At 39.3% G+C, this 20,752-nt stretch overlaps 1 protein-coding gene across 2 annotated transcripts in view; it reads right to left on the bottom strand.

Annotated features, from left to right (window-relative positions):
* Positions 1–20,752, bottom strand: part of DNAH11 (dynein axonemal heavy chain 11) — a 355,616-nt gene that overhangs the window by 318,401 nt on the left and 16,463 nt on the right. The window contains exons 3-8 of one of the 2 annotated variants that reach the window (XM_047849106.1): positions 18,669–18,869; positions 17,673–17,855; positions 16,835–16,934; positions 13,060–13,271; positions 4,225–4,455; positions 2,425–2,592 (exon numbers count right to left, since the gene is read on the bottom strand). In XM_047849106.1, the coding sequence (XP_047705062.1) occupies positions 2,425–2,592; positions 4,225–4,455; positions 13,060–13,271; positions 16,835–16,934; positions 17,673–17,855; positions 18,669–18,869 (1,095 nt within the window). Of the gene's footprint in view, positions 1–2,424; positions 2,593–4,224; positions 4,456–13,059; positions 13,272–16,834; positions 16,935–17,672; positions 17,872–18,668; positions 18,870–20,752 lie in introns of both variants that reach the window. The other variant, XM_047849105.1, reaches the window with a different exon arrangement.

Genomic DNA, 20,752 nt, shown 5'->3' with positions numbered 1-20,752 from the left:
TTGTGTCTCTATTCATTAATATCAAACTTCCTGACAGACTAGAACACAATGAATCCAACCACTAAAAAGAAAGGATAATTATGTAATGTGGCAGAGGTGCTAATTATCATCACCATGACAATCACATTACAATATATAAATGTATGAAATTCCCATGTTGTGCACCTTAAATCTGTACCATGCTATATGTCAAATAAATTTCAATTAAAAAATAAATAATGCAAGTCTTTCCCCACAATCGTATCAATCTCAAAAGTTCCATAAGAAGAAGCCAAAGAAAATAACTAAAGTGACCCTTTCTATTCAAAAATAGTTGAGAAACCCAAGAACGTTTTCATGGATACAACTGAGAAAATCCCCATGTTCTGTAAATCAACCACAGTGGCACACCTCTTCGGCCACACCAGGGACAGCTCAAAGCCTGATTATAGGCTTGAGATTGATTAAAAGAAATAAACACTAGCATATCCCAAAGCAAATTACCAGCAACTATTTCTTTAGTTTACTGAAACATGCTTAAACCAGTACCATACCAGAGTCACGATACACTCGACTGTCACGTTAGCACTAGTGCATATTCACTGGGGACCAGGGAACAGGTGAAGTGTATGCAGCGGGAGAAGAAGGGCACCTGGGTGGGCATGTGGACACATCTGTGTGAATATACTAGGTTGGAAGCAATTTGAGAAAATGTGTCGTAAAAATTACCAACTGAATTCATCATAAAAATCAATATGTTAAATTCAGCTAAAAAGCACCAAATGAAAACCTCATTAAGCAAAAAATAGATAATCACTGCAATATTCTGAGGCAACCCTGAACCAGGATACATTCAAAAAAAGCAAAGCTCTTCTTCAACATAAGCACAGCAATTAAATCAACTTATAGTTATTACTATTTTAAGGAATGACCAAAGTCAAGGAGCTTCTTAGTCTAAGGCAAGATAACCAGACAGGATGATGAAGGAGACTCTGAGGGCAGGTGACTGAGGTCTCCAACTCAGACATGGAAGGCAGAAGTAAGCCTTCCCCATGTTACTTGAGAAACAAATGGGGCCTCAAAATACTGAATACCAAAACACAAACACAAAGCAAATAGATGTGTCAACAGCAAATGAGTTTTCTATTCCTCCATGTTTGTGACTATGCAAGACTTTGTGAAGACAGAAGGGTAAAGTCAGGACCTATGGCATCACCAAGGCAATGACATCAGCTAAACCCAGGCTCGTCCTCCAACCCCAGCACTCTGAAACCTTGCTGGGTTTTCTCATCGTGAGGAAATCCAGGCTTCGCTAGGCAGTGCGCCTGAGGATCCCGTACACACTGGGTCTCACACTTCTCTGCCAAGATGCTCAGGAGAACTAGGCCAAGGCCCTGCTGAGAGTTCTATTCCATCCAGATTACTGAATGCCCGCCAAGAGATAGACATCTTACGAGACTCTGAAAAGTCTCAGGCCATGAGTCACCACAGCTGCGGGTTCCTCCTGCTTCTCCACAAAACAGCAGAATGCACAATTGCTATGGCCTCTCACCATTACTTCTGCTTCTCAAAAGCTGTCTACAGTTCAGAAGGTTTGTTGATCTTGTCCTTAACGAGGCTGACATACTGTGCTTGGACGTTTCAAAGAATCGATTATTTGACCAAATATAAACACATTAGTGAATAAATTCACATTCTGTATAAAACAACAAAGGTAAGAGTTGGGGTTTTTTGTTGTTGTTGTTTTGCTTTGTTTTGGGTTTTTTTGTTTGTTTGTTTGTTTGTTTGCTTTTTTTGGTACCCGGACTTCTCTGTTGCTGGCCAACAACTGAAATTAGGTTATTTTTATCCTAGAGCTGCAGGGATGCTCACAGTAACTCCCTGGCTACCAACATGCTAGGAGTGGCAGAAAATAGAAGCAGCTGAAGTCTGCTAAGTTTCCCCTTATTTCCTTGAGACTGAAATTCTGCAGCTATAAATAGTACTAAAGAATAACAATAAAAAATACAAGAGATGATATATATGTTAATCATCTATGTAGTCAATGAATTGAAAATAAATGTTCAAATAGACCAAAAAATTACCCACTGATTCAGGAAAAGGCTAAAATAAAACACACAAGTTACAGAGACATCAGATAGTCATACAGAAATGAGTTAACGTGGAAAGTTCCTTTTTAGTACACAAAAGCAAGAAACACATCCACAGTGACTCCACTGTAACATAAGAAACAGTTCTAAATGTTCTAACTTCTACATGCAAAGGCCCAAGTTCCAGTCCCTGATCTACCATTAAGGACGTAAGAGACTTGGGGCAAGTCTTTTACCTTCTTTCATCCTAGAGAGATGGTACCAGGTGACACCTATTACCAATGTGACCTTTCATCCTTTCTAGCTTTCAAATTACAGGGTTCTATGAAATGAAAATCCAAAGGTACGGCATTACCATATTACTGTAATCAGATGGGTCGTAAGTGCTCTGTTTAAAAACTTCACAGAGTTCCATGAATTCTTCTGTCATCTCGTGGATTTGTCCATTTAAAATCGCTCCTTTGGTACCACCAAATTCAAGTCTTTCCAGCTTTTCAAATTCCAATATGGTGACAAATATATCCTTTGAAAAAACATGGTACAATAAAGATCTTCCCACCATCATGAGCAGGACAAGAACATTTGAAAGTTGCAAAGAAAAAACGCTCTCAAACATTCAAAATTGGCGAGCTAATGGACACTTAGGTGACAGAAAATATAAATTATTAATTGAACAAAGTTACTGCCTATTTTTTAAAAAAACTTTTAATGTTTATTTTTGAGAGAGAGAGAGAGCAGGGGAGGGGCAGCGACAGAGGGAAACAGAATCCGAAACAGGCTCCAGGCTCTGAGCTGTCAGCACAGAGCCTGACACGGGGGCTCAAACCCACAAGACCGTGAGATCATGACCTGAGCCGAAGTCAGATGCTCAACCAACTGAGCCACCTAGGCTCAGTTGAACAACAGTACTGCCTATTTTTAAAATCATACTCCCATTTTCACATTTTGTAAGAATTTTCTAACAACTGCAGGTATTTGCCTGCAACACCTACTTTGCCAAAGCTAAATGTATGATTCCCTAATTTTGTGCCCTTCTGATTGTAAGTCAGATCCCCAGGTAATATCTAAAACTCTTTTTGGCTGCCTACACTTGGCAATGAATCACCTCCCTTAATGACAGGGGGTATAGGACCGTTAAGGAAGGGTGACAAGTTGCCTGCAGTTAGGCATTTAGCAGTCAGACTTTAAGAAGCATTCAAGCTGATTAAGTGATGAGGATTTTCAAAACATTAAGATCTAAATTTGAATGAAATACAACAAATTTTATATTAATAAGAAAGTTCAAACTTACTCTAAAGACCTTTACAAGGAAATTAAGGCACTGCCACAGTTCCACCGTGTTTAAAAAAAAAAAAAAAAAAAAAACCCTAGCCTTAGGGTGCCTGGGTGGCTCAACCGGTTAAGCATCTGACTTCAGTTCAGGTCATGATCTCACGGTACTTGGGTTCAAGCCTCACGTTGGGTTCTATGGTGACAGCTCAGAGCCTGGAACCTGCTTCAGATCCTATGTCCCCTCTTTCTCTGCCCCTCCCCCACTCATGCTGTCTCTCAAAAATAAACATAAAAAAATTAAAAAATTAAAAAAACAGCCAGTTGGCTCCACCCAAATGTGTGTGTCCATGTGTGTATTCATTGTTTGTTCTTTAGATATCTGAAACACATGTATACACAGCACATATTTCCATGTTATTTTTTTATAAGTGGCTTTAATATTTTTATAGTCTATGTATATATATAATAAAAGAGAATGTGATATTTTAGATTATCAAATGGATTTTCCAGGTGTAGAATCCCAATGTCAAACATTAAACACAGAAAGGAAAAAAAGGATTTAGTTTACAGATTCATGATTTACAGCTGTCTTCTAAGAGCTTGCTAAGTTATAAGTGAAAGGTCACTGATACACAGCAGTTTCACTTATACTCAGTATACTAAAACAATCAAAAAAGAATTTAAAAAAAAAGAAACCAATGTAAAGCTTATATAACGATCTTAACACTGACCTTGTGAGCAATTCCTAAGAATAACTGAGAAAGAAGATCTTCCACTCTCCCATCCAAATAGAATAAACAGTCTCCTGAATAATAGAAAAAACTACAAGATTTTTTTTAACCCACCTACAGTATGAATAAATTGCAGGTCAGGAAATGAATACCTCTATTTTCATGAGACGGTCCAGAAAGTTGTCAAACCTACAAAACACCAGTTGAGACTGGAAATCCCATGGTTTTGGCTCATTTCCCATAAAATGGCTTGCCAGTTCCTTTCTATAGTTGAAAAAAGACTTTTTGAAAGTCTTGAAGATGTTAATGGCCACCTGCACCTTTTCCAAAGAGTCTTCGACTTCTCCTTTCAAAAGGTCTTCAGGTGAAAGGTAAATTATTGCCTAGGATTTAATGGAAAACAAATATGATTAGAAGTACCTGGGTGGCTCAGTCGGTTGAGTGTCTGGCTCTTGATTTCAGCTCAGGCCATGATCCAAGGATCGTGGGATGGAGCCATCCATGCATGGCGCATGGAGCCTGCTTAAAATGTTCCCTCTACCCACCCCCTCCCCTGCACGTGAGCACACACTCTCAAAAAAATATAATAAAGTTGCTTTAAAAAGATTATTTTTTAAAATATGCTTTATTTCTTAGTGAAAACACCAGTTTCAATTAATCGTTAAAAAAAAAATTTCCCCATCATTTTTAAATGATAAATGTCTACAATTGGGCCAGCAATGCTGTGAGAAAAAAAGTTCTAGAAATTCAGATGCTTGGGTTTCAATGACATATGTGTATATATTAGGACAATGTACAGAAGACTGAGACTCTCCAATTTCCGAATTTATACTTCCTAGCAATGACTAAGTTTTTGCTAAGCTTTATAGATAGGACAACTGTATAGTCAGAATTTGCATAGATATTCTTGCCACAAATATTCTGCGTAATTATTCCTTTATAAAAAGAAATACACAAGCTGAAAGGAAAAATCTCTGAGATCATGGACTTTAAATATATAGTCACCTTGCCTGGCAGCACTGGGCCATTTGTGAAGGTGAGATAGATCTGTTACAAGTGAGTATATCACTGGCAATTCTTTTAGGTGAGCAAGTTCTTCTGGGAACTTAAGCACATTAGAGGACATAAAAGCTAGTGGAAATATATAAGCTAGTTTTAAATAAAGGAAACGGAAAGAGGAGAAGAGTTTTTTAAAGAAGACTCAAGTAGAGGCACCTAGCTGGCTCAGTCAGTCCAAAATCTGACTCTTGATCTCAGAGTCATGAGTTCAAGTCCCATGTTAGGAATGGAACCTACTTAAAAAAAAAAAAAAAAAAAAAAAAAGACAACTCTATGTAGCAGATTGATGTAGCACTGGCCAAAGTCTCCTAGTCATGTCTCCCAAGTCACAGTCATGTAGGTGACTTCCTGTCCTTTCCTTTCCATATTTGCTAAGAAACTATAAATTCTTTTTTTTTTTTTCAACGTTTATTTATTTTTGGGACAGAGAGAGACAGAGCATGAACGGGGGAGGGGCAGAGAGAGAGGGAGACACAGAATCGGAAACAGGCTCCAGGCTCTGAGCCATCAGCCCAGAGCCTGATGCGGGGCTCAAACTCACGGACCGCGAGATCGTGACCTGGCTGAAGTCGGACGCTTAACCGACTGCGCCACCCAGGCGCCCCAGAAACTATAAATTCTAAAGGTTCTCTTATGTTCTATTTCTTCCTGATGTCTGTTAACCTCATATAAATTATAGGGTTCAATTTTGTGCCTTGAATTTTGAGTTTGCTTAGAAAGTTGTTACATGTCTCAATGGAGCATGTAATGAAAGCCATTGAGTTCAACCTTCAAGATAGGATTTTTTTTCCTAAAGGTAAACCTATTAGTCTCCTCCCATTAGTAGCCACCATTTTACATGTAATGTAGACTGTCATAAATTTGTAAGTAAGAAAATCATGTCATTTCCAAAACCCCTAACAACAAAATCCTTTCATTATGAGCTGTAGAGTCCCAATCTATGCTCTTATTTCCCACTCAGACTGCATGGAAAATTAACCTTTGCACATATGCTGCTAACACAGTACAGAGAAGAGAACTACTAGTAAGCCCTTAGCAATGTATGTTATAAAGTAGTTCACATTTTGCTATGGGCTAGGGATTCCACAGACCTTTATCTACATATATTCTTCATAATAAATGTACACTGTTATCCTTTTAGGAAGCTAAAAAAAAAAAATCTATGGAGATGAATCAATTGCCTTCTCTGGTTCAGAAGTCCCCAGTGACTTAATTATTTAGGTCTAACCTAACTTCCAGGCAGGCCATCCTTAAGTTCATTTCTTGCCCTTCCTGACTGACCCTCATACAAATGAGATAATCACAGCAGTTAACCTTCCAAAGACAAGGGTATAGTACTAAATAGTACTAATCATACTATGCATCATAGATCAGCAAATCCAGTCTATACCTTTCAGTGGGAAGTGAGATATTTGAGGGAAAAACCATCAATAAGGGATGGGAAACCTGGCTGTAATCAGTGATAGGGGCCACTAACTGCTTTTGTGGTATTAGCTAAATCATCTCAGAGTAGCTCGGTTTCCTTATACGCAAAAGGAGAGAGATGAATTAGGTGAACCTCAAAATCTCTTTTAGCTCAGCCTCTGAATTATTCTGTTTCCTACAGCAACTCTCTATAGCATATCCAACCAGGAGCACTCTACTCTCTCATACTCAACAGTATCAGCACACATCAACAAAAAAACCTACCGATTTTTGGTAAATCGACCGATTTCTGGTCCCACTTCAGAGGTCTTATAAAGTAACATACTACTAACCAATTTATCAATAAGCCAATTAGTCAATTATTAATTAACCCATTTATCAATGATATGTTAGTTTGACACCTGTCTTCCAGCTGTTGTTTTTTTGTTTATTTATTTTAAAAGAGAGAATGGGAGGGAAGGAGGGAGAGGCAAGAAGGAAAGGGAGAGAGGGAGAGAGAATCTCAAGCAGGTTCTGTGCTGTCAGCATGGAGCCTGACATGGGGCTAGATCTCCCTAACAGTGAGATCATAACTTGAGTGGCAATCAAGAGTCTGTCCCTTAACAGACTGAGTCACCCAGGAGTTCCACCAGCTGTTGCTTTTTTATGTGCTTTTATGGACTCGTACTTTTGCTCAACCCTGACATCACTTCTGTAAGATCACATCTCAGACTTAGACTTTTCTTCACCTGGGATCTTTAATGACAATATCCACATCAGGGTTGCCAACCAGTGGAACAGACAGAGTGGTGGGCCTAGAGTGGGAATTAGGTACAACAAACAGGGAGTAGACTAAGGTTACCAAAGAAAAGAACAAAGCATTTATTTAAAAAAAAAAAAAAAAAAAAAAAAAGATCCATTACCAAAACTCCAGTATGCTATCAGCTGAGGTGGCCAGAAACAGGAATGCCTAGAAGGATCAGGCATATAATGAAAATGAATGAATGAGACCAGGAACAACAGCAAATGGTGGAGACGATGGTCACCTACACAGCACATGACCTTTCCAAAGAAGCACTTGAAGCTCTGGCACTGGACTGTACCAATGGGGATGGCAGAGCCAGTGTTGTGAGATCTCTGACTTTTCAGTGGAGGCTGGGACACTGAAATTTAAATGAGACCTTCTCAACTTAAGCAGTATTTAAAAAATTTTTTTAAATATCATAAAAAATAAGAATACTGCACTGATTTATTAGCCAAATACAGATGATAGAATGCCAGGTAACGACCTATGATGTATAACACAGCAAGCGTTCAAATGCTTCATAAACATTTTAAGGTCAACAGATTCATGGAACACAAAGTATATGAAAGCTATGTCATCAAATTATAAAAAACACAAAATGTGTAAAAACGTATAAATCAAGCAAGGGACAAGTTAAGAAACATGCTACCACTACATACCCAAAGAATCACCCCCAATTTTTTAAAAATGGTAATGTTCAAAGCTGGTGAATTACAGAAAAACTTTTTACACAGTGATAATAGTAATGTAATAGACACAACGTTTAAAAAAAAAAGAATTTGTAGGGTCACCCATGTGGCTCAGTCAGTTGAGCAGTGGACTTCTTAAAAAAATTTTTTGATGTTTTATTTATTTTTGAGAGAGAGTGCAAGCAATTGAGGGGCAGAGAGAGAGGGAAACACAGAACTCGAAGCAGGCTCCAGGCTCTGAACTGTAAGCACAGAGTCCGACATGGGGCTTGAACCCACAAACTGAGATCATGATCTGAGCCGAAGTCGGACACTTAACTGAGTCACCCAGGCACCCCAAGCAGCCAACTCTTGATTTCAGCTCAGGTCATAATCCCAAGGTCATGGGATCGAGCACCACGTCAGGCTCTGTGCTGAGTGTGGAGCCTACTTAAGATACTCTCGGGGCGCCTGGGTGGCGCAGTCGGTTAAGCGTCCGACTTCAGCCAGGTCACAATCTCGCGGTCCGGGAGTTCGAGCCCCTCGTCAGGCTCTGGGCTGATGGCTCAGAGCCTGGAGCCTGTTTCCGATTCTGTGTCTCCCTCTCTCTCTGCCCCTCCCCCGTTCATGCTCTGTCTCTCTCTGTCCCAAAAATAAATAAACGTTGAAAAAAAAAAAAATAAGATACTCTCTCTCCTTCTGCCCCTCTCCCCCAGTAGTGCTCTTTCTAAAATATGTATTTTTAAAAAAAAATAAAAATTAAGATTAAAAATTATTCGGGAGTCATGAAAAGACTGTACCCTTTGATCAACCTCAAAAATTTATATTAAACCAATTATCCAAGTTAAGGAAAAAGGATTCCCATACCAAGTTGTTTTATGCATGTTGCTTTTAAAAGAGGAGGCTGGAAGCAACCTAAATATCCAACAATAAAATGATTTTTCAAGGAGATGGTAAAAAAATAAATAAAAATGATATGATAAAATGCATAAATATGTACACATTTTGGGAGAACTAGATATAAAAACTGCTAATTTTAGGGTGATAGATTTGCGGGACTATTTCCATTGTTATAAATCCCATGCAATGAGAATACCCTACAATTATCATTAGTATACCACATATTACACTGTAATTAAAAATCAAAGCTATTATTTTAAAATATGGAGCCTCAGGGTGCCTAGGTGGCTCAGCTGGTTAAGCATCGGACTCTTGAATTTGGCTCAGGTCATGATCCCAAGGTCATGGGATGGAGGGCTGCACTGGGCTCCAGACTCTGAGTGGAGCCTGCTTAAGAGTCTCCTTCTTCTGCCCCTCCCCCACTTGAGTGCACATGCTCTCCCTCTAAAAGAATAAAATACAGAACCTAGTTTAATGTGTAAGAAACTGCCATTTACAAACTGGGTGACCTTGGAAAAGCTCTTTATCTTCTCTGTACTTTAGGTTTTTATCAAATGGACATACTAATAATATCTATGTCATATTTCTGCTAAGAGATTACATTTGTAGTTTTTGTAAAGACTTACAAGAATTCCTGGCAAGTAAAAGGCACTACACAGTGCTTGTGGGGAAAAAAAAAAAAAAAAAAAAAAAAAAAAAATATATATATATATATATATATATATATATATATATATATATATATATAAATTAGACAACAAATGACCAGGCAAGAGTGGGGGAGAGCTTAGCTCTTTAGGGAACCCAGGTATGAAAGCTGGCTCATTACTGATTTTTGATTCCTAACATGTTGGGGCACATTTACTACAAAGTCCACTTGGAAAATCAAGGAAATCAGGCCATTGGAACACTTGGAGAGAAGCCAGAAACAGTAACTAAGCAACAAGGGAAGCTACGTTATTTCCTTGGGAGCTTGGCAAACTGGCTATTGACAGATACTAGGGACCAGGAAAAATAGGTCTACAGGCTTAAAGGTAACCAGGACTCATTACAAACCTCCTACTACAGTGAATAACCAGCTCTGGGGTTTATCCACTAGCAGGGTTTTCGAGTAAAAGCTTTAACAGTTCTCAAAATGAGAATGAAGATACTTTAAAAGGTGTATAGAAGTTGTGGGTATAGTTGTTCACTCTTCAGTAGGGATCATGGTCTTTAACATGGAGATCCAAAGCCATTAGGATCCAGCACACTTGCCTAACAGCAAAGAAATAGAACGAAGCCAGAAGACAGGATAAGATATAACAAGTTATCTCTTATCAATAGTTGCAACTAGTTTGTGGGTCAATAGCTTAGAAATAGCTTTGACTGAGCCTCTATTCAATGCCACACTGGGCATCCCACTTAGGTTATCTCCTGATGCTCACAACAGCCCAGTGAAACAGCATCCTCAAAGATTTTTAAAGTTTGAAGAAGTTATTTAACTCCACCAGTGTTTCAATTAGAATTGCATCCAGGTTGGTCTGAGTACAAAGCCCTTTTCCATAAACTCCACCTCTTTAAAAGCAGACACACACACACACACACACACACACACACACACAACTCAATTTCATACTCCAGATACTCTGGACTGCAAGTTAGGAGACCTGTTTTCTAATCTGGATTTCCCCCTAAATTGTCAGGGAAAATCACCAAATGATGTGATTTTTCAAGTCTCAGGTAATTCATCTGAAAAAAAATATATATATATCAGGTAATGGACTGGAACACAATTCCCAAACCACTGTTGTTTATCCTACAACACTGTTCTCTTTACTGGTTAAAACAGCAAGGTTCTGGGACCTGGGGCAGCGGGAACTGCAAGCTGTTTGCCTTGTCTATGAGTACACTTTAAGGGTTCCAAATGCCCTCCCAACTTATCCCACTCTGTAGGGAAGTTTTTTTTTTTTTAATTTATTTGAGAGCGAGCGAGCACACACACATGCATGAGAGAGTGCGCATGCAAAGTGGAAGAGGGGCAGAGAGAGAGGGAGAGAGAGAGAATTCAAAGCAGGCTCCTCACTGTCAGAGTGGAGCCAGATATAGGGCTCAAACTCATGAACCGTGAAATCGTAACCTGAGCCAAAACCAAGAGTTGGACACTTAACTGACTGAGCCACCGAAGTACTATAGTATTTTCATTTTCTATGCAAGTCATAACATCAACACGGCTAGGAGGCATTAGATTAGATCAAGGATTTAGGTCAATCACAGTTGTCCATCCTCCTCTGAATAAGTGATGCAGAACTTTCCCAAGTATCCTATCTCCCCTGCCACAATGATTGCTCCAGCAATTAGAATCCATTAGAATTAGAATGCACTGGACCAGAATTAATAAAGAAAGAGAGCCTCTTTTTAGGGAAGTTCCTCTACTAGAAGGATACACTTCTGGAACTATCAAAAGCCACCATACTTAACATGTGATGAAAATAAAGGCAAACACAAGGACAAAAATGAAGGATGGCAGGGAGCTTTGAAATTATTATCTGACACCTTCGAAACAAGCTATTCCAAAAACTACTACATTCTTAGACTTTCCAGTTCACGTGAATTCATACTTTTTTTAAATTTTGCTTCAGTTTGTCAGTTGCAGCTGAAGGCAATCCGCTTTTCATGGAAAGCATTCTTAACATCTCAAAATCTAAGCTATATATACAGATTCTGATTCTCTGACATTTGTTTTACAAAAACTCCTTAGTGGTTCAGCTAGACAACCTGCTATCGAGCTTGCTATGGTATGAATTGTCTTCACTCAAATTCTTAGGATGAAGCCCTAACCACCAATGTGACCATCTAGAAATAGGCCTTAAGGAGGTTACTAAAGTTCAATGAAGTCATAAGAGAAAGATCCAAATCTGACAAGACCGTGACTTTGTAAGAACAGAAGAAGAGAGCTTTTTCTTTCTCCACCATGTGAGGACACAGAGAAAAGTTTTAAGGCAGGAAAAAAATACCTATTACCAGAACATAACCATAATGGTACCTTTATCTGAGCCCCCAGTTTCCAAAATTATGAGAAAACAATTTCTGAAAAGAAACCCACCCAGTCTGTGGTATTTTGTTATGTCCACTCAAGCAGACTAAGACACACCCCAACCGAGAACCACTGGATTACGTACCCTCCAAGAATCTTTCAGCTCTTAAATTATGTAATATTCTGATTTTATGGACCCACAAAGAGAGAAAGTTCACAGAAAGTCTAATTTAAAAAAAAAAAAACCTTTTACAAGTGGGGCGCCTGGGTGGCTCAGTCAGTTGAGTGTCTGACTCTTGATTTTGGCTCATCATCTCAGGCCTGTGGGATGGAGCCCCACATCAGGCTCCATGTTGAGCATGGAGCCTGCTTAATATTCCCTCTCTCTCCCTCTGCCCCTCTCCCCTGCTCACTGCCCTTTCTTTAAAATAAAAAAATTAAAAAAAAAAACATATTGCAAGAGTAGAAAATTATAAGCAAGGATGTTTTAACATCAATAATGAATCAATACTTTTTTTTTTAATTTTTTTTTTTAACGTTTTATTTATTTTTGAGACAGAGAGAGACGGAGCATGAACGGGGGAGGGGCAGAGAGAGAGGGAGACACAGAATCGGAAGCAGGCTCCAGGCTCCGAGCCATCAGCCCAGAGCCTGACGCGGGGCTCGAACTCACAGACCGCGAGATCGTGACCCGGCTGAAGTCGGACGCTCAACCGACTGCGCCACCCAGGCGCCCCGAATCAATACTTTTAATAGAACTTCACTACTGTTTTTTCAGCCAGATTTTCTTAACTTACTTTATTTTCCAAAAGTCTATCAGTGTTCCTGTGGAAACCAAAGGGAAAGCTATAAGAAAGCACTATGCCTATCTGTCTTTTCTTGGAAGACACCATAACTCTCCTTGAACAAAGGTAGGGTATTAAATCCAATGACAAACTGTCCTTTGAATGCACCTGATTTCCAGAGCTTCTTTGCCATTTAGAATAGAAAGTCACCTAACCTTTGCTACCATAAAAGTCTTTTCTGAAAAACGAAAGGAAAATGGTGTTCTGACTCTAGACTATTTTTTTTCACTGGCTTCATAAAACCCACCACATGGCAATGATTCCTCTTCTTCCTATTTTTTAGTACTACACACCTGGTCAATGAAGAAATTGCAAAACTCTTGCAATAAAACTATAATCCGAGCAGGAGTATTATAAAACTTGGAATGACTCCAGATCAGACAGATGGTATGAAATAATGGGGCAATGAGCACACGGATTTGTGGAAATTCTGTCTCCTGGAGACACTGAACATGTCTTCTCAGAGGTCTCAGGAATAGCTCCACATCCTGGGCTTCTAGGAGAGCTGAAAGGAAAGAAAATCACCATGAATGTGAGGGTGGTCTTTTTCCTAAATTCACTTCACAAGAAAACAAAGCAAAACAACAGAGTTGTACTTAAATGTGATCCTCTCTCTGTTTTATATTGATTATCCTACAGATGACCTACTATGGGTTTGGAAGGCCCCATACATGGTCCGTGTATAGCAGCCACTCAGAACAGCCCTGGTGCAGATACCTGCACAGCTCAAGTAAATAGTAACACAATACTCGGTGGGAAAATACCTTTTGACCCAAAGAAATTTACTCAAGTCCATGAAACTGCAGGCATAAAACATGCCTCCAAAGTTGCTGTCACTTTATGGTTTACGTTACAAGCCTCATCACTACAATGTTAATTACCACTTAGTAGGTCCCCACACAATTTAATTGTCTCATCTCAGTGTTCTGCGAGAGTAACTCAGGCAATGACTGGGAAAATTTATTCAAAATATAACAACTAAAATTGTTAAGTATGGGTGATAAAAATATTTGAGGGGGGGCGCCTGGGTGGCTCAGCAGGTTGAGCATATGACTTTAGCTCAGGTCATGATCTCATGGTCGGTGAATTTGAGCCCCACGTCAGGCTCTGTGCTGACAGCTCAGAGCCTGGAGCCTGCTTCGGATTTTGTGTGTCCCTCTCTCTCTGCCCCTCCCCTGCTCACAGGCTCTCTCTTTCCTCTCTCTCTCTCAAAAAATAAACATTAAAAAATTTTTTTTAATAAAAAAAATACTTTGGAACTAGAGGGAGGTGAAGTTTGTACAACATTGTGAATGCACTAAATGTCATTCAACTCTACACTTTAAAATGGAGATCTAAAAACTGTTAAGCAGGGCTAAGGAAAATTTCTCAAAAGTACTATATAAATAAATAAACACACACATACATACACACACATACGGAGAGAAATATTATCAATCACTGTCTAATCTAATTTAAATCTTCTCTTGATTAAAATTAGTCATTTTAGGGGCTCCTGGCTGGCTCATTCGGAGAGCAGGCAAATCAATCTCAGAATCCTGAGTTCAAGCCCCATGGTGGGTGTAGAGCTTAAAAAAAAAATTAGCTTAATGTGCCGTAAATGGATCTCCATCAGACTGCATTTTGTTCCTGAGACTACAAATAACTTTGATTAACTGAAAACAGGCTTTACTTATGACGGTAGGGAAGGCAGTAAATTCTTATTTCCTGGTGTTCTCTCAAAACACTCCTGTCCAGGCCGAGATGACAAACAAATAACCCTGCCAACTTTATTTGACTGTGAGAATTAGGAATACACCCACCTATATTACTCCCCTTAACATATAACCAATTTATCTGCCCTAATGATAAAGACCTAGGAAGAGAGCATCCAGGAACTCTTTTCTTCACTGGTTCCGCTCATGTTTTCAAAATAGTATGTTGTTACCCGTGTTAATTTCAAAATTAAATTATTGCATCTAACAGCTAAGTGCCTTTAAAATGTGGCAAGCTCAAGTGGTGATTTTAAAAGGCCTCAAGTATGTCCTTGGGAGGGGGCTGTCCACCTCTGACAATGGCTTTGAGCCACTTGTTCTACTCAGAGTGTTTGTGTCTGAATCTCCAGCCCATGCACTCATAAGGCCCTGAGTACCCCTGTGATCTGTTCCTGTAGATGCTTTATCCACGGAAAATGTTCATCTTCTACTAATACAGAAAAAAAATTCGAGCAGCCTCTACTTACTGAGAACATACTTACTGTGCGCCTAGTACTTTGTATCCTGTATATTTTATCCTCAATTCAAGGGTTCTCAGCCAGGAAAGGTTTTGCCCCCAGGGGTCATTTGGCAATGTCTGGAGACATTTTTAATTGTCGCAGCTGCACCAGGGGGAGGTGGGTGGAGGCCAGGGATGCTGCTAAACACACAGGAACGCACAGCTTCCCACGACAAACAATTATCGAACCCAAAATGTCAATGATGATAAACACTGACAAGGGTGAGAAATATTGCTCTAATTCTCAAAACAATTCTGCAAGGAAGGTGTTAATATGCCAGTTTGGCTGAGGAAAACCAGAGGCTCAGCTAATTTAAGATGTACTGAATGGATGTTGGACAAGTTAGAAACAAAAGAGACTGTATCGTCAAAATAGACAAAAGGTGGAGTAATTGTTTTCTGAGCATTTCAGCTAATGGAAATTTTGTAGTGTAATGCTGGTACACCAGGCAGACGATCAGAAAAAATGAAAAGTGTTTAAAATAGTAGCTACTAGAAAGGAGTGGGAAAACAAGAAGAGGCTACTAACTTCATTCACTCAATTCATTCTTATTAACGTCTGCCAGGCCCTGGGAATACAAAGATAATTCTTGAGGGTTTGCACACACATGGTGTCACACACATGATGCTTCCAACTCAATGGGAGAGGGAGTTCCAAAAAAGGTCCATCTGATTAATAAACATCTTTTTGACCATCAAACTTGAATCAACCCGCATGCCACCCAGGGCTTGAGAAGATTACTCTTGCTTCCATGTGATAAAACAAAAACAAAAACAAAAAACAACCAAAACCTGAAGAAATAGCCAAACATTTTCAAAGTATATTTTACGTATTTCCTAACCTTACAAAAGTTCTAACAGGAAGAAATTAAAAAGTAATTTTCTAATGTTAGAAACCAAAAAAGCTATTCGTCCAATTATCTTACAGTTTCATCGCTGAAAACCTCAGTATTGTGTCTATGCCTACTTACTTGAATTGGCCTAAAGAAATAGGAACAGAAATCAAAAAACCAGGGGGCTGGGACCCCTGGGTGGAGCTGAAACCGGATAGTGAGGGGATGAGGAGACTTTTCACTGAATACTTTTATCATTTCTGGTTTTTATCAGTGTGCATGGACCTGTTCAAAATTCAGCAAACCCTCTTCCTCTGTACATTTGATCTTCACCCAAACTTCAATGATAACTTTGAGCATTTTTGAGCTAGAAAAGCAACAGATGCCAAGCACATTCAGACTCTACTCAAGAATAAGTGGACTAACTGTAGCCCAGCTGTTGACGAGGAAACCGCCATGTTGGGCTTTCATTTACCTGCTGCAAAGGTCTTTCCCCTACACACACACACACACACACATTCCCATTAAAACTTCAATCTATGGGGCGCCTGGGTGGCGCAGTCGGTTAAGCGTCCGACTTCAGCCAGGTCACGATCTCGCGGTCCGTGAGTTCGAGCCCTGCGTCAGGCTCTGGGCTGATGGCTCGGAGCCTGGAGCCTGTTTCCGATTCTGTGTCTCCCTCTCTCTCTGCCCCTCCCCCGTTCATGCTCTGTCTCTCTCTGTCCCAAAAATAAATAAACGTTGAAAAAAAAAAAAAACCTTCAATCTAGAGGCAATTTGGTAGGTACCTACAATATACCCTAAAAACAGTTTAATGGAACTAGAGAATAAAGTACTGATGAGGACGAATTTATCATTACAAGAGCCAAGTGAAATCATTTCATGAACATGTTAATGGTAGAAGGGCAGATGAGGCTGTTCAGGCAGCGTGGGATGAGATCATGAGGGACACCAACGCCAGGCCAAAAACCAAGAGTCTTACCATTTTTCACAGCCACAAAAATTTCCTTCAAAGTTGGCAAATAGCTGCTTTGTTTGATTTGCAGGATCCTAGCCATTTTGAGGACAATAGGAGCTTGAAGCTAAATTGAAGAAAATTTAATACAAGCTAGATTAATGACTAAATAGATACATTTGGCAATAAAACACTTGTATTTTACTCATGCACAATACCCACTGTATTAAAAAAAAAAAAAAAGACTCGTCTGGCTTCAAGTTGAAAATAATTTTTAAAAGCAATTTTTCCTTAAGCTTGAATTTTACTTTACATTTACAGCTCTTGAGTATTCACAGAGTGTCAATTAACCCTTTAAGTGTAAAATATTAAACTTCCCACATAAAATCTCCTGCTGTGTTTCAGAGAATCTGAGAGACACATGAAATGCAAATGAACGTCTTAGTTTGCAGGATATTAAATCAAGGAACATGTAAGGCAAACAGCAGAGGAACCAAAGTTAGCTCTTCCAAAGCCACATCTCTCCACTCGGCAAGACCCTACTCCTTCTTACATCAGTTCAATCAACTAAATTTTACCATCTTTGACATTTCCCTGGCGAACGACTCTCTATGCCACAGTGTTTCCAATTATCAAATGCTGTCAAAATATTCTCCAAATGGCAAACTTACTTTTAATCCGCATTCATTTCTAAAGTGCCTATCATATAAAACTTTGGAACAAGAAACAAGAACAGACTATTAAGCCATTCAAAAACAGTATTTTAAGCCTCTGAAGGTACTGGAAGTCATTGCTGTAGAAACCAAATTCTACAACTGACTTTCCTAATTCAATTTGTAAGCAATTTGTAGGGCTATCTACTTACTTGATCATAAATGCATGACAGATTTTCTCTCCTCATCATCCAGAAATCCAGTTCGGTTTGAGGATTCGACTGAAGACAATTCAGCAAAGGCTGCACGGAATCTTTTTCTATGATTTCTTGGATCTGATGTGACCATTTAATAATCACTGACTCAATTGCATGGAGTACTGTCCTTTCATTTGACTCTAGCATACAAACACTGAAATGATTAATAGAATAATTCAAAAACCAATTGTTTCACCTAAATAAAGATAGCACTCGGATCTTAAGATCTATTTGGTGTATCCATAAACTAGTTTTCCAAATATAAACGCTTCAGAATCAGATCCCTTATTTTTATAGTCCCACTTTTAGTTGTGATGTAAACATTGTTAAACAAATAATCATAACCTTAAACCATTATTGCTAAAAGAATACTGTTGAGGGACGCCTGGATGGCTCAGCCGGTTAAGCATCTAACTTCAGCTCAGGTCATGATCTCGCGGTTCGTGAGTTTGAGCCCCGCATCAGGCTCTGTGCTGACAGCCCAGAGACTGGAGCCTGCTTTGGATTCTGTGTCCCCCACTCTCTCCGCACCACCCCTGCTTGTGCTGTCTTTCAAAAATGAATAAACATTAAAAAAAATACTCTTGACATCACGTCAATTGTTACAGCCTGCTTTTTGTGCAGTCTTTTAGGAGATGTACTTCGTGGGGCATGTGGGTGACTCAGTTGGTTGAGCATCTGACTCTTGATTTCAGCTCAGGTCATGATCCCAGGGTCATGGATGGGATGGAGCCCGCTTTAAAATTCTCTCTCTCCCTCTGTCCCTCTCCCCTCCTTGCACTCTCTCTTTAAAATAACAATTTTAAAAACTGTACTTAGTAAGGAAATAATATACACGGTGCTCTGTACAACCTTTTTAAAAAAATGATAGAATTCTTGTGCTAATAGCTTCTATGTTAATCGGGTATGTAGGCTCTCCACTTTAATATCCGATATATACCATATCATTACATACTTGGTCTCTGAGTATTTCTGATCCAGGTCAATTTTTCCTGCAATTGTGGGAATTGGTAGAAGAGTTCTTCTCAACATTTTGCCCCGAAAGACATGCATTTTATTTTTCATGGCTTCTATGTGGTGTTCCATGTCTTGTGAAATAAAACAGGACCAGGATTTATGGTTGTTCCTATTAGAAAGAATGGGCACTAAAATCTAAAGAGAAACATTTCCAAAAGAAGTTAATTTACAGACAGTGTACTCCTTCAAAAATTTTCCTGTCATACAAAATCAGCCACAAAACCACTCAATTTCTTAAATATCAAATTTACAAAGAGAGGACAAAAATCAGTATTCCATTTAGACATCATCAATTAGGCAAATACTTGCAAAGTGCAAATACTATACTGCTTGTTCATTCATTTACTTATTTATCAAACATTTGTGGAAGTTCCCAATGACTCAAACACGGCATAAAACAAACACAACCATGTCAAGTAAGCAAACTACTTTCCTAAAGCAAACTGAGCACACTGGCAGGTACATGAATGAAAAAAATTTTTACGAATCACATGGAAGCAAAAGTAATCTTCTCGAGCCCTGGGTGGCATGCCGGTTGATGGTCAAAAAGATGTTTATTAATCAGATGGACCTTTTTTGGAACTCCCTCTCCCACTGAGTTGGGAGGATCATGTATGTGACACCATGTATGTGAAAACCCTCAAGAATTATCTTTGTATTCCCAGGGCCTGGCAGACGTTAATAAGAATGAGTTGAGTGAATGAAGAGTAGCCTCTTCTTATTTTCCCACTCCTTTCTAGTAGCTACTATTTTAAACACTTTTCATTTTTTCTGATCGTCTGCTTGGTGTACCAACATTACACTACAAAATTTCCATTAGCTGAAATGCTCAGAAAACAATTACTCCACCTTTTGTCTATTTTGACAATACAATTACTTTTGTTTTCTGTGTTGAAACTAATCTTTCCAAAGTGTATTATTACATTTTCCTGCTTAGCGCTGACTACAAGTCAAGCTAGGAAAACAGAAAAATAAGAAACAGTCTTTGCTGGGGATAATCTCATGGGTTAGTTCCTTTGCTACAAGAACTACCGTGATTGGAGGCATGTTCAGGATGTAATGTGGAGACACAGGATATACACCTGGCTCTGGAAGGGACAGGTGTTAGGGAAGACCTGCCACAAAAGTTGCTACTTGATTAAAATGGTGAAGATGAGGGCCTTCTGGGTGGAGTCAGTTAAGCGACCGACTCTTGATTTCAGCTCAGGTCATGATCTCACAATTTGTGGGATCCAGCCCCACATCAGGCTCTGTGCTGACAGCGTGGAGCCTGCTTGAGATTCTCACTCTCCCTCTCTCCGTCCCTCATCCCCACACACGTTTAACTGCTTTCTCTCAAAATAAATAAATAAACTTAAAAATACATAAACAAAATGTTGAAGATGAAATTGCAGAGCAGGCACTCCAAAAAACTCAACACCAATAAAATCATTCAGGGCTCCAGAAGTATAGTGCTTCTGGAAACCTGCCAATCTGAGATTAGCTTTGAGAAAGGCAGGGTAGTTCATGAAGAGCTTTAGAAATCAGACTGAAGACTTGAAGTTTATTGGGCATAACATTCACTGACCCACTAGAAAACTCTCTAGACTAAATCTCCAGTATCAGCAACTATTTCTAAGCAACAGGCACGAGGAAAATTCTGGTTATTTGGCATATCTAATTTACCAGTTATGGTTTCAAACTTCCACTCTATGATTCTGTGGCAAAGCCAACTACTTTTAAATTTGAGTATTTCTGCCACAAGCTGTAGATAAAACTGTGAAATTGTGAGCCACATGCTTTGCAGAGCAATTAGTCAAAGCACGAGCATGTTTCCGTAAATGTCATTTAAAACAGAGGTGCCTGGGTGGCTCAGTTAAGCATCTGACTTTGGCTCAGGTCATGATCTCACGGGCCATGGGTTTGAGCCCCACGATGGGCTCTGTGCTCCAAAGCAGGCTGCAAGCTCTGAGTCTCCCTCGCTCTCTGCCCCTCCCCCTACTTGCACTCTCTCTCAGAAAAAAACATTAAGAAAAAAA

Source organism: Prionailurus viverrinus, chromosome A2 (genome assembly GCF_022837055.1).
Source record: "Prionailurus viverrinus isolate Anna chromosome A2, UM_Priviv_1.0, whole genome shotgun sequence".
In the NCBI taxonomy this organism is placed as follows: domain Eukaryota; kingdom Metazoa; phylum Chordata; class Mammalia; order Carnivora; family Felidae; genus Prionailurus; species Prionailurus viverrinus.
The sequence above is the reverse complement of the archived record's forward strand: the minus strand, read 5'-3'. Positions and strand labels throughout refer to the sequence as shown.